We start from the raw sequence: 13221 nt of genomic DNA, 5'->3' as shown, positions 1-13221 counted from the left end.
CTCGTTTGCCATCTGTGACTCCTGGATTGCCTTTTAAATCCTCCAGAGCTGGCTGGAAACTTTCTTTCCCCTCCCTGGCTCCATCCTGTTGTTCTTGCTTTGGATTGTTTTGGGTTTTTTTTGGAAGATGGCAGATGCAGGAGAAGGGAGATCAGAGAACAAGGCGCGGCCACGGCAACCATGGGTTGCTGGGGCATCCGATGAGAACCAACAAACAAGGCAACACGAGACCCAGAGCGAAAGCAACATATCAGTTCTTGAAAAAACTCTGTTATACCAATGATATACAGTAGCAACAAATGCAATTAAGCAAAATGGCAAAGTATGAAAAAAATCTCTGTAAGCATCAAATACAACCGGGCAGAATAGCAAAGTATGAAAAAGTCTCTTGAATCACTGTCCAGTCTCCGTCTACTTCAGCCTCATTGGAACATTACATGACCTACTGTTCCATCCATGCTACAGAGACCTTTTCATACTTTGCTATTCTGCCCGGTTGTATTTGATGCTACAGAGATTTTTTCCATACTTTGCCATTTTGCTTACCGTATTTTCCGGTGTATAAGACGACCGGGCGTATAAGACGACCCCCAACTTTTCCAGTTAAAATATAGAGTTTGAGATATACCTGACTGCAGATTCTCCACCCGGCGTATAAGACGACCCCCGACCTTTGAGAAGATTTTCCTGGATAAAAAAGTCGTCTTATATGCTAGAAATTTACAGTAATTGTATTTGTTGCTATTGTATATCATTGGTATAATAGAGTTTTTCTAGAACTGATATGTTGCTTTCACTCTGGGTCTCGTGTTGCCTTGTTTGTTGGTTCTCGGTTGAGTTGCAACACAGGGGTTCATTTTGCTTCTTGTATTGTTGGGGCATGCAATGAAGCTGTGGGGTGTGTGTGTGTGTGTGTGTGTGTGTGTGAGAGAGAGAGAGAGAGAGAGAGAGAGAGAGAAGATTAAGGACAGCAAAAAGAAAAGTATTTCTTCATGCCAGCGCATAGTTTAAACTCTGCCACTCCCACAGGAGGCAGTGATGGCCACCGGCTTGGGTGTCTTTAAGAGAAGGCTGGACATATCCATGTATTTTGGGTTCATGGACTGCAATAAAGCTGTGTGGCTGGACATATCCATAGAGGAAGAGGCCATAATGGCTACTAGTCCTGATGCCCATTCTCTTCCTTCACAGCTGGAGGCAGTGAATGCCTCTGAATTACCAGTTCCTGCAAACTGCAGGGTGGGTGATAGTGCTCTGGAACTCAGGTCCCATTTGTGTGTTTCCCATTGGGGCACCTAGTTGGCCACTGTAAGAACAGGATGCTGGACTAGATGGGTCATTGGCCTGATCCTGCAATTCTTCCTTATGTTTGTATGTTCTTAAATGCCCGTGGTTTTTGTATTTTTTAAAAAAGGTAATTTTGTGTGTGCGCGCTTGTAAATTTCTCTTGAGGCTTTATTGCAGTCAAGTGCAATTTTGTTCAATGAATGCATGCATTTGCAAGACGGGGTGAGCAACCCACCCTGCAAATTTCATTTCGTTTCGCTTTTGATTTGCACACCGCCTTTCTATAGAAATATTCTATATTCTGTAATATGCACAGGGCGGTTTAGAAGCTGAAGGAACAACAAAATAGACAGCAAATGGTCACATACTCAATAACGATCTGATCCAATGCAAAAAAAAGTCCCAATAAAAACGTAACTTTAAAACCAACAACCTATATCAAATAATCAGCTTACATAAAATAAATAAATAAAACAACTTTGATCATATCAACAACTTATATCAAATAAAGAAACATTCAATAATCCATTAGAATATAAAAGCAAACAGTAAAATTAAATATCAACAAATAATAGCAATCAAACAGTTTACACCTAACAATTAGAATAAAGAATTACTCAACTACAGGTGCAACTCGAAAAATTGGAATATCGTGGAAAAGTCCATTTATGTAAGCAATTGTTTTCATTAGCTACTGGAGTTTAATATATGAGATAGACTCATGACATGAAAAGCAAGATATGTCAAAATTGAAATTGTTAATTTGGGGTTCTCATCAGCTGTATGCCATAATCATCACAATTATAACAAATAAAGGCTTGACATATTTCGCTTTGCATGTCATGAGTCTATCTCATATATTAGTTTCACCTTTTAAGTTGAATTACTGAAAGAAATGAACCTTTCCATGATATTCTAATTTTTCGAGTTTCACCTGTATAATCAATAAAATAATGGCAAGTCACAATGTATAGAATACCACAGAGCATACAAAACCATGTAAAATTGTCAACTTGAGAAACAAGGACACACAACTTATAAAATTAATATTTTTTAAATAACCCCTGTATTCCTCTCTTCCCAGCTGCTCCTGCTTTTCTCAGAGTCATGGTCTAGGAAAGGCTCCTAGGGCTGGAGGGTGGGGCAAGGCAAGTGGAAGAAGCCATGGTGGCCAGCACAAAATCTCCCTCTCCCCTCAGATCCACTTGCCTGTCAGAACAAAACAAAAAAACCATTCTGGGCTAGCTGGGCCCATAATGCAACTTGCTTGTTGTGCCTCTCACAATGCATATTGGATAATGCCTATTAATAGGCATGAGTCGGGGGGTGCGGGAGAACCTTGGGTCCAGGGGTCAAATGTGACCCTCCTTGCCTCTCTGTTCTGGTCTTCGGGACACACCTCTTTTGCCTCTGGCCACACCCACTTTTGCCCCTGGCACGCAGCACCCTGGTAGCTTGCCCTCTGATCCGCACATCCCTCAGACTGGAAGAGGTTCCCCCACACCTCCCCAGTGCAGATAAAATCCTTGGGGGTTGTTGTATTCTTCTAAGTAGCATACAGGAAGCCTGCGCCTTTAAAAAATAAACAAATTATCCGGACATTTTATTTATTTGTTTATTGCATTCATATCCCGCATTTTTCCTCCCAAGGAGCTCAAGACGGCGTATGTGGCTCCCTCTCCTCCAATCCCCACGACAACCGTGCCAGGTAGCTGAGTGGCAGGGACTGGCCCAAGGTCACACCCATCGAGCTTCAGTGCTGGGGATTCGAACCTTGGTTCTAGTCCGACACTCTCGCCACCACACCACGCTGCATCTCTGCTGTGCCAGGGTTGTTGTGGTGTATGCCGTTGAATGCATAGAGTAGCATGCACAGTGCTATGAGACTTTTAACAGAATACTGTCCAGCTTTACACACACACACACACACACACACACACACACACACACTGTATCCAAGCGCACCCCCTCCCTGTTGCCACCTACACGCATCTGCATACAAACAGGGGCTTGTGCACATTTTAGCTGCCAGAGCTCAAGAGGCCCATAATTATTCCTGGGTTCCATCTGAGGGGGGGGGAGGCTCCCCCCCCCCGGTGCGCACCCTTTCTACTCATGTGCACACAGACCCCAACCCCATCCCATGCTACAAAACAAATTAGGAACGTGAGAACTCTTCTTGTTGATGAAAACATAAATTATTCTTCACAGGCAGGGCACATTGTGCTCTGGAGAGGGTAATTGGTGCCTCCTCCCACTCCTCAAAAGGTGAACATCGTAATTGGAAAAGAGAGGTGTTAGCGGCTCGCTTGGGCTTGGAGAGGAAGGGGGGGCATTAAAGAATCCCCCTCCCCTCCGCCCCCCCCCCCCGCAGCTTGGGGATGTCAATGGGCATGTTATGGATTCTAATTATCAACACAGTGGGGGAGGGAAGGGGGTGTCCCTGGACAAGAAGTCCTTGGTTACCCCATTGTTGCCCCTGGCTCGCTAATCTGTGGGTAAGGAAGCCTGCTGGAATCTTCTCCCCTTCCTGTGGCTCCCTAGAAAACAGTTGATTCCCGAAAACCTCCCCCCTTCTCTCTCTCTCTCTCTCTCTCTCTCTCTCTCTCTCTCTCTCTCTCTCTCATATATATATACAACCCTCCCCCCCCCCATATATACTTTTGGGTTATAACTGCAGCCTTATTCTCACTGAGGTCATCAACTTGGGTCAGGACTGTACCGCTTCAAATTGCAAAGCAGGAGCTGTCAGAATTTGAACACTCTCCTATGCAAAGAAGGAAATATCCCTCGTACCTAGAAGAGTAGAATCTTGGGCAAGAGGGTGCTATTTTTAACTAACCCAAGCCCAAGGTTAGTTTTAACTATGATTTAGGGCAATGCTGCTCAGACTTACAGGAATTGTGTACTCCTTTTGAGAGTTTATAGTCTTTCCCGGTGTACTCCCTTCTCAGGTGAAGACGATTTGGGCGTAGTTTTATAGCACTATCTTGTCTTTGTATTGTTTTTGCCAGCTTAAAAAAACCACAACCCCAAAACCTAGGATGAAGTAAAATAAAACAAGTTCTGCCATGTGCCCATTAAATCCCTTTCGTGGACCCCGGGAGAAATGAGCCGGGATCGATAACCATTGTTTAGAAGCTGTCTTTGTTTCACTAAACTAAACCATAAGTTTAAGGCTGACCACAGTTTACATCTGGGTTCGGATGTCACCCAAAACTGGTTACTTCAAGTTGGAAGTGAAAGCTTACAATCTTGTGGCTGTGGCAGAGGAGAATTGACAGCACGTCGGGATGAGGCCTCTCTGTTTTGCTACCAGAGATTAGCGTGGCTACATTCTTGGATGAGACCCGAAAGGGCTTGATTCAGACGAACAGTGGCGTGCCTAGGGGTTGGCAAAACTGGCCCCCACTGGGGGGTGCAGACCCTTGTGTGTGTTTGTGCACACACACAAATAATCTTATCAGACTGTGGGATGTATGACATATATGCTTGTGGTGATGTGCTGCCGCTATCTCTGCAAGATCAAAGGCAGGAGAAGCTTCCTGTCATTCTCACACTGCGGCACAAAGGCATGCAGTAAAGTGGCTTTTTGGGGGGGTGTCCCCCAAATGCAGCTCCTTGCCCAAGGGTCTAAGGGACCCCAGGTCCTTTCTCTGCAGGCAAAGTTTAGCAAGAGCAATCAGTGTTTGTGTCCAGGTTCTTAACCTCACCAGCTTCATTATAGAATGGTTCAGACAAGAGACAACAGCCCTCTTCCTTGTAAGGAGGGGTGGAGGACCACAGAAAGCCATGCTGACTACTTCCTCCCTCCCTCACAGCATCTATACTCTTCTCCACAATGTTTAGCTGACATATGAAGAAGCTTTGCTTCTGCATCACTGCATACGTGGGGTCATTTCACGCGCTGGTCAAATACTCCACGAGTGACTTAGGAGCCCTTGATACGGGGCAGAAAAAGGGATTCGGTTCTTTATATGATGCAGAATTAGCTTTTGGAACTCACCTCCCCAAGACGGGGTGACAACTGCTAGCTTAAATGTATTTGTTTCTGTGTTATTTATTTAACAAAATTTATATACTGCTTAGTTGTAATAAAACCTCTAAGCCGTTTACAAAAAAAGGTTTTAAATTTATTTTTATTTTACTTACTTATTTCGTGAAATTATAGAATGATAGAGTTGGAAGGGACCCCGAGGATCATCTAGTCCAACCCCCTGCAATGCACGAATGCATCTGCCCCATATGGGAATCAAGCCTGCAACCTTGGCGTTATCGGCACCACGCTCTAACCAAATGAACCACCCATATATATATCCTAGCTTTTCTTCTTCCAGGAAGTTCTGGTGGCATACATGGCCCTCCCTGCTCCCTCACCAGTTATTCTCCACAACAGCCCTGTGAGGATGTAGATTAGGCTGAGAGACAGTGAATGGCTCAAGGTCACCCAATGAGCTTCATAGGCAGATGTACAGATTTGAACCCTGGTCTCCCAGGTCCTAGTCCAAAATGCTTAAGCACTAGTCGTACCTCCGTTTTCTAATTTAATCTGTCCGGGATTCCGTTTGACTCCCGGAACAGTTCGAAAACCAAGGCGCGGCTTCCGATGGGCTGCAGGAGCGTCCTGCAACTAATCGGAAGCCATGCCAGACATTTGGCTTCTGAAAATCACTTCCAGTTTTCGATCGTTCGGGAGCTGAAACGTTCGAGTTCAAAGGCGTTCAGCTTCCGAAGTTCCAGTGTATACTGTACTGGACCTTATCAGTAAAAAAACAGTTAAATACAGATACGTAAAAATACATTAAAAGGATAATGAATATAATCCATAAGCTTAAAAAAAGGGACATATGTAAACATTCTCAGTGACTGGTAGACCGGTAATACAGATGTTTTAAACAGGTCACAAAAAGGAGTGTACGCCAAGTGTCAACAGGCAGGGAGTTCCAACGGGTTGGTGCTGCCACACTCGGAGATGGCTTCAGAGGCAGATCACATGAAACTGTGGGTGAGAGATCTATCAAGGGCTCCGAAGTCAATCGTGCCATCCTTCCATGCCGGCAGAACGCCCAAAGGGGTGTTGTAGGAGTCTCAACTTTGCAGCCGACAATGACCCGCTTAACAACAAAGGCCCTCGGCTTTTTGTTTACTTCCTTCCTCCCCTGACTTCTGGAAGATTACGCACAAGGTTCCCGCTGCTTTAGCCTCCCGACAGCGCTGCTGCTGCTGATTCTCCGAGGCCGCTGCCGCCTCTCCCTTGTTTTAGTTTGTTTTGTGTTTTCGTTAATGCTGCTTTCAAAGAAAAAGAGAGAGAGGGAGAGGGAGGGAGGCAGGGAGAGGGGGGAAGGCTCTGAGGAGGAGGGAGACGTGCAGATTCATTTTGAGTCTTCATAATGCCCTACTTACACACGGCGCATCCCGAGGAAATTCGGCAGATGGATGCCTGGTCATGCTGGCGGTGCGGCAGGTTAACTCCCCGGATTTAGCTTCTATCATTTCACGAGAGCGTTTACGGCACTTTACCGCGTTTATTCCCAGCCGGTGCACTGGCCCAGCCAACTGCCGCCCCCCCCTCCAACCCCGCCCCGCTAGCGTGGAGATTGCTGGAGAAAAAATATCCCCCCCTCCCTTCTTATTCCGGAGCCCACGCATTAAATATTCATTGTTCCCAATTTGTGCATAGGTGTTGATAATCAGACCTGGCGAAGAAGCGACTAGTTCTTGGCGGGGGGAGAGGTATCACAGTGGAATTTCAAGGGGGAGCAGTTAAAATCTATGGGACAGGTAAGCTGCTGTTCCCCCCCCCCCCGCCCCGGCACCACATGCACACACTGGATAGTAAAGCAAGGCGTATATAATTCATTGGGCTCTATTTATGCATCTATACCTTGCCTTTCTCCCAAGTTGGGACTCGAGGCAGCACCCAGCATTTACAAACCGCATTATAAAATGCAAAGCAATAAAAACAAACCAGTTCAAAACAATAGTTTGGGGCCCAAACAGTATAGGGCAGGGGTTTTCAAACAGTGTGCTGTGGCACCCTGGGGTGCCATGAATGATGGTCAGGGGTGCTGTGGGCAACACTGACCTCTGTCCCTCTTTTCTCTCCCCCCCTCCTCTGATGCCCTCTTAAGTCTCTCCCTCCCAAAGGCTTGCACAGCTGTTTGTTGCAGCAGCCCAGCCTGTCCACCAGTCTTTGCTGTTGGGAATGGACAGGCAAGTGGGAGGCCGGGTGGGCGCTGTGCTGGCCTTTCTTGTGCTTGCTGTGTGCAAGGCCTGCCTGGGAGCTGAGTGCCCGGTGCTGAAGGGGAGCCTTTCCACCATGCAGGCCCAGCAGCACCCGTTGCTGCCACTGCTGCCTCCCAGAGTAAGGTGTTGGCCACATGTTCAGCTTTGGCCAGTCTCCGTTGGGCTACTAAGGCTAGGGGCATCCTCTTCCAAGGCCCCTGTGGGGCAGTGTGAGGAGGCACCTCTCTTTGGGGTGGAAGGGGGAAGCTCAGAGACAGGGGCAGCAGCAGCAGCTGCCCAGAGGACTCCCAAGGAGAGAGGAGGCTGAGGGAACGCTCCACAAGGGAGGGTGTTCGAAAAAGGGCGAGAGGCTGCCAGCTCTGCAGGCAAGGGGTAACATAACTGGGCTCCTGAGCCCCACAGGGGTGCCGAAGAAAGATTGTAGATGGTCAAGGGAGCCGTGGATTCAAAAAGGTTGAGATGGGGCTTTATAGGTCTACAAAGAGGGAACTTGCTTCACTACAAAGTGGGGCTGGGGGGGGGTCTTTTTTCAGTCTGTGGGTCACATATCCAACATTCTTTGTCCACTGTAAGGAAGGCACTTGCTCTAGCACAGGGGTCGGCAACGTGCGGCCCACGAAGACCATTTTACCGGCCCACAAGCTGCCCCTGAACCGAGCTGCCCACCGTGCGCTGAACTGATGCAGTGCGGTGCGGGGACTCACCGAGCGCCGCCGAAAATTGCGTCTGTGCAATCGCAGATACTGGAAATCACGTCTGCGCATGTCCAGACATCAAAAATTGCTTCTGCGCAGGTGCGGTTTTTGGCGTCTGGGCATGCGCAGATGCAATTTCCAGCAGCGCGCTGCACTAGTCAGTGATCCAGCCCATGGCCGGTAAACCTTGCTGACCCCTACTCTATCAGATGGGTGGGTTGTGTCCATGCATTAGAATCATAGAATTGTAGAGTTGGAAGTGACCCCAGGAGTCATCTAGTCCAACCATCTACGATGCAGGAATCACAGCCCAAGAATCACAGACAGGCAGCCATCCAGTCCATGTTTAGAAACCTCTGGTGAAGGAAAGCCCCCCCCCCACCTTCCGAAGGAGTCAGTTCCACTGTCTAACCGCTCTTACCATTAGAAAGTCCTTCCTAACGTTTCGTGGGAATCTCTGGATGCCAGGATGGCGGCGACTGCGGAAAGCAAAACGTCACTTAGAGAAGGATCTGAAATATTTTCCTTTAAGCTTGAATTTGTTTTGTTCTTTTATTTTGTGGTTATTTTGTGGTTTTATTTGATGGTTCAGCGTGTTGTAAACTGCTTTGAGATTTGTTCTTTGAAATATGAAGCGGTATAGAAATGATAATAACAACAGCAACACTGCAAAAAGGGTGCCTGGACACCTAGGTTTAAGGTGCTATTTGGCGATTAGATTATATATCTTGCGTTTCTAACACTGCCTATGAGCATGCGTTGAAAGGGAGGTAACCCCCACCTTTTATGCTCTCGATTTTTTTTTACTTTTGATTTATTTATTGTTCTTGTTCTCTCCCTTAATCCCCTGCCTTTAGTACCTTTGGAGAACTGAAAACCGTTCGCCTGCCGAAGAAAATGGCTGGAACAGGAACGCACCGTGGTTTCGGTTTTGTGGACTTCCTCACAAAGCAGGACGCCAAGGTGAGCAATGAAAGGCGCTTCCGCTCTGTGGCTGATCTTGGAGTGAGATTCAGTCACGTGCCGGCAAATCCTACCTGTGCATTTAAAGCTGATTTGGCGTCCTTGCGTGACAGTTAAGGAAGGTAACGGGGAGATTCCCTAGAAAGTGTGGGGGGTCACACTTGTTTGGGCGCAGCATCGCCTAACCTCCCCTGCAAACGAATCAGGCCAAAAGCCAGGTTCACCTAATCCAACTCCCAACGAATTAGAGCAAATTACTTTCAATAAGCAGTTTGTTACAGGGGATAAGACTATCGGTGGCTAGCCATGGTGGCTTTGTTCTCTCTCCATTGATGGAGGCAGCAAGACTCTGAGTACCAGTGCTGGGAGTCAAAAGCGGGGAGAGGTTCTCCTGCACACAGGTGCTGCTTTGGGGCATCCCGTTGGGGTATCTCATGGGTCGGCAAACTAAGGCCCGCGGGCCAGATGAGGCCCAATTGCCTTCTGGATCCGGCCCGCTGACAGTCTGGGAATTGCTGTGTGGATTGCCAAAGTGCACATTCTTTCCTTCTCCCTCACGTGGCGCCGCCTCCTCCTCCCTCCCTCCCTCCTCCTGGCTTCTCCCCGCCCTGCCTAGAGGAGGAAGCGAGCTGGGCTTTGTTGGTGCCAGCAGCAGCAGTGCTCGAGCGGCCGCCATTTTAAGCAGCCCCTCTCTGGAGCCCTTTCACGCACCACTCATCGTCCCGCCGCTGCTGCCGCCACCAACCCCTGCCGCTCACAAGACACAGGTAAGCAGCCACCAGGGCTCGCGGTGCTCTTGCATCATTTTTTTTCCAAAATATAGTCCGGCCCCCTACAAGGTCTGAGGGACAGTGGTCCGGCCCCCTGCTGAAAAAGTTTGCTGACCCCTGATCTGGTTGGCTGCTTTGAGAACAGGATGCTGAACTTGATGGGCCATTGGCCTGATAGCCAGCATGGTCGTCTTCTGTACTTACACTCTTAACCCTATAACACCAGGGTAGCCAATTTAGTGCCTTCTGGATCAGTAGCTCCCAAACGATCTTTGTAGGCCACCCCCCCCCCCCTTGGCTCTATAAACTCACCCCCAGAATTCCCTACCCTGTAAAAAGCATTATTCGGAAGAGTGGTTTGCAGGAGCCTCTAAGGAAGGTAGCAACGCAGTAAACATTCAAAACAGGAACAATTATTTTGCACATCTATTCAGAATCCAGTAAAAACTACTCAGGGATGCAGGTGGCGCTGTGGTCTAATCATACACATATTAGGACAACATTACAGAAGTTTGATGTGAGCGATGTATGTCATTTCCCCTTAAAAAGAACTATGCAACTTTTAAAAAGGTAAATGGACCCCTGACAATTAAGTCCAGTTGCGGACAACTCTGGGGTTGTGGCGCTCATCTCGCTTTACTGGCCGAGGGAGCCGGCGTACAGCTTCCGGGTCATGTGGCCAGCATGACTAAGCTGCTTCTGGCGAACCAGAGCAGCGCACGGAAACACCGTTTACCTTCCCGCCGGAGCTGTACCTATTTTATCTACTTTCACTTTGAAGTGCTTTCGAACTCCTAGGTTGGCAGGAGCAGGGACTGAGCAATGGGAGCTCACCCCATCGCGGGGATTTGAACCGCCGACCTTCTGATCGGCAAGCCCAAGAGGCTCAGTGGTTTAGACCACAGCGCCACCCGCGTCCCCTGCAACTCTCTTAAATCCTCCCCAAAAGAAGCTCAACAACTCTGATCTCCCCACAAAAAGCTCAACAACTCTGATCTCCCCCAAAACAGCTCAGCAACTCTGGTCAATCCTCAATGACAATGGGCCGAACACTGCCAGTTTTTTTATATATATACTGGGAGTAGATCTCATTCTCTTGGGAGTTGGATGGGCCTGATCTAAAACATCTGGAGGGCACTAGTTTGGCTACCCCAGGAAAAGATATCAATATGGGATCTGTTTTGCCATCATTTTTGCAAGGCGTTCCTCTTTCGCCCGACCCTAGTCTGTGTGGCTGCCCAGAGTGGATGCCTGGCACTGGCAGTATTAAAATTCAGCTGCTGCGAAGGACCAAGAAACTGCCCATTTAGGAGTGAGGCACAAACCTGTCACAGCAGCAGGAGGAGCTCAGCTGGCACTGCAGGGAACGTCCTCCTCCACCCACTGCTGATGAGCCTTTGTTTTTTAGGAAGAATGGGAAATCTATCAACAGCCTAATGTTGTCTGCCTTTTGTGTCCTGCTAATGGTCTTTGCCTCCAGGCTCTTTGGGCCGAGCATTTAATAGGGCAACAGGGAGCTGAGAGGCAGAGTGGCCCTGTCCCCCAAATTAAGAGCATTTAGATCTGGTGAGCTGTTGTCCCCTTGGGAGGTGAACTCGGCGGCCTGCTTCCTTGATCTATGGCAGCTCTGGAACCCAGGCAGTTGCCTCCTTCCCTCCCTCCCTCCCTCCCTCCTTGTATCTGTGAGCTACATGTACAGTCATGCCAACAAGACTCCCAAGGTGTGTGGGGATTTAAGCCCCAATGCAGACAGAGCAGGCTGACAGGTGGAGATTTGCTTGCCCACCCATGTTTACGGATGCTTTGTACATTTCATTTTAAAAAAATAAAACATGTGCAGCACAAACAGTAAGCCAGATATTTGAAGCTGGGCACTGCACATAGATTGACTCCCGATACATGTGCACGTTAAGGAAAGGACAATTTCCCCCTCCCTCGGGAATGGAAATTCATTTTTAAATATTTATTTATTTATTTAGTGTGTGCGGGGTTTTTTTTTTTACACAAAGTTTGACATTATTTAATTCCCTCTCAATATAATAATTTCTTACATTTTGGCTTGCCCCTCTGCGATGTTCCTGTTGCATTCCTTTATCTGCTGCCACAACCGCCATTTATTTTCTATTGCATTATAGCTTGTATTAAAATCATTTATTTATCCTCCTTCCCTTGCCTATTATTCAAATATCCTGCTCGCAATTTCATTTCATTTCTGCAGTTCTTTTCTCAAATAGTCTGAAAAGAACCTCCACTCTTTAACAAAGTTCTCATCCTCTTGATCTCTTATTTTTGCTGTCAGCTTCGCCATCTCTGCCCAGTTCATTAACTTTAAAATCCATTCTTCTTTCACTGAGACCTCTTTCCACTTCTGCACATACAGAATTCTGGTTAAGGTAGGAGCATACCCAAACATCTTTTGGAATCTCTGCCTCTGTAATCCCTAGAAGAAATGCTTCAGGCCTCTTGGGAATAGCCATCTTAAAAATCATGTATCATTTCCCAGAAACCTGTCGCCTTTCTGCAAATAGGGATGGAAATTCAGAGGCACCACAAAGCTCCGTTTAGCTCTTGTTCTCGCTAAATATGGATCCACACATATTATTAGTTCCACCCAGTCAGCTTCGTGGCCGAACAGGGATTTGAACCCTGCTCCCCCAGTTCCTAGTCCAACATGCTAACCATTACACCACCACTGGTGCAATATAGTTCCAAGTGCGTTTCTACTACCTGTCCTTAAGGCTGCGAAACGCTGAATGGAAGCTGGTAGGGCTTTGGAACTGACATGACACTCCGCCTGGGTGAGACCTCGAAAATCTGGTGGCACCCAGCTGTCGAGGCTTCATGTGCATGCAGGTTTGCGCAGCGCAACCTCGCATGCTCTCCCTCTTGCATGCGACGCTGGGAAGTGTGAAATTAAAAAGTACAAATTAGTAGACGAGAGCCTACAATTAGAGCCACAGTTGCTTGCCAGGGCCAGGACAACGACGGTTTCTGCCAACATAAACAGCTATTGCATCTCCCTGCAGCTGGCTCCTCCTCTTCTCTCCTCTCCCTCCACCCCACAGCGGTGTTTATTTAAGCCAACACATTGCGCTGCTAATTGGGTAACATTTCGGTGTGAAAATAGGCATTTAAAAACACGCACACAACAGCAGCAGCAAATAAAAACAACCGTAAGCTTGCAGCATTGCAAGGAATGTCAACTGCAGGAGAAGATTACCTTTAGCACATACACCAAAAAGTATTCCCATTCTCCAGAA

General features: G+C 47.6%; 1 protein-coding gene across 1 annotated transcript in view; it reads left to right on the top strand.

Moving 5' to 3' along the window:
* RBM19 (RNA binding motif protein 19) overlaps positions 1-13221 on the top strand; it is a 99141-nt gene that overhangs the window by 60395 nt on the left and 25525 nt on the right. The window contains exon 22 of the mRNA XM_033174638.1: positions 9086-9191. Coding sequence (XP_033030529.1) covers positions 9086-9191 — 106 coding nt within the window. The remainder of the gene's footprint in view (positions 1-9085; positions 9192-13221) is intronic.

This window comes from Lacerta agilis, chromosome 17 (assembly GCF_009819535.1).
Source record: "Lacerta agilis isolate rLacAgi1 chromosome 17, rLacAgi1.pri, whole genome shotgun sequence".
In the NCBI taxonomy this organism is placed as follows: Eukaryota; Metazoa; Chordata; class Lepidosauria; order Squamata; family Lacertidae; genus Lacerta; species Lacerta agilis.
The sequence above is the reverse complement of the archived record's forward strand: the minus strand, read 5'-3'. Positions and strand labels throughout refer to the sequence as shown.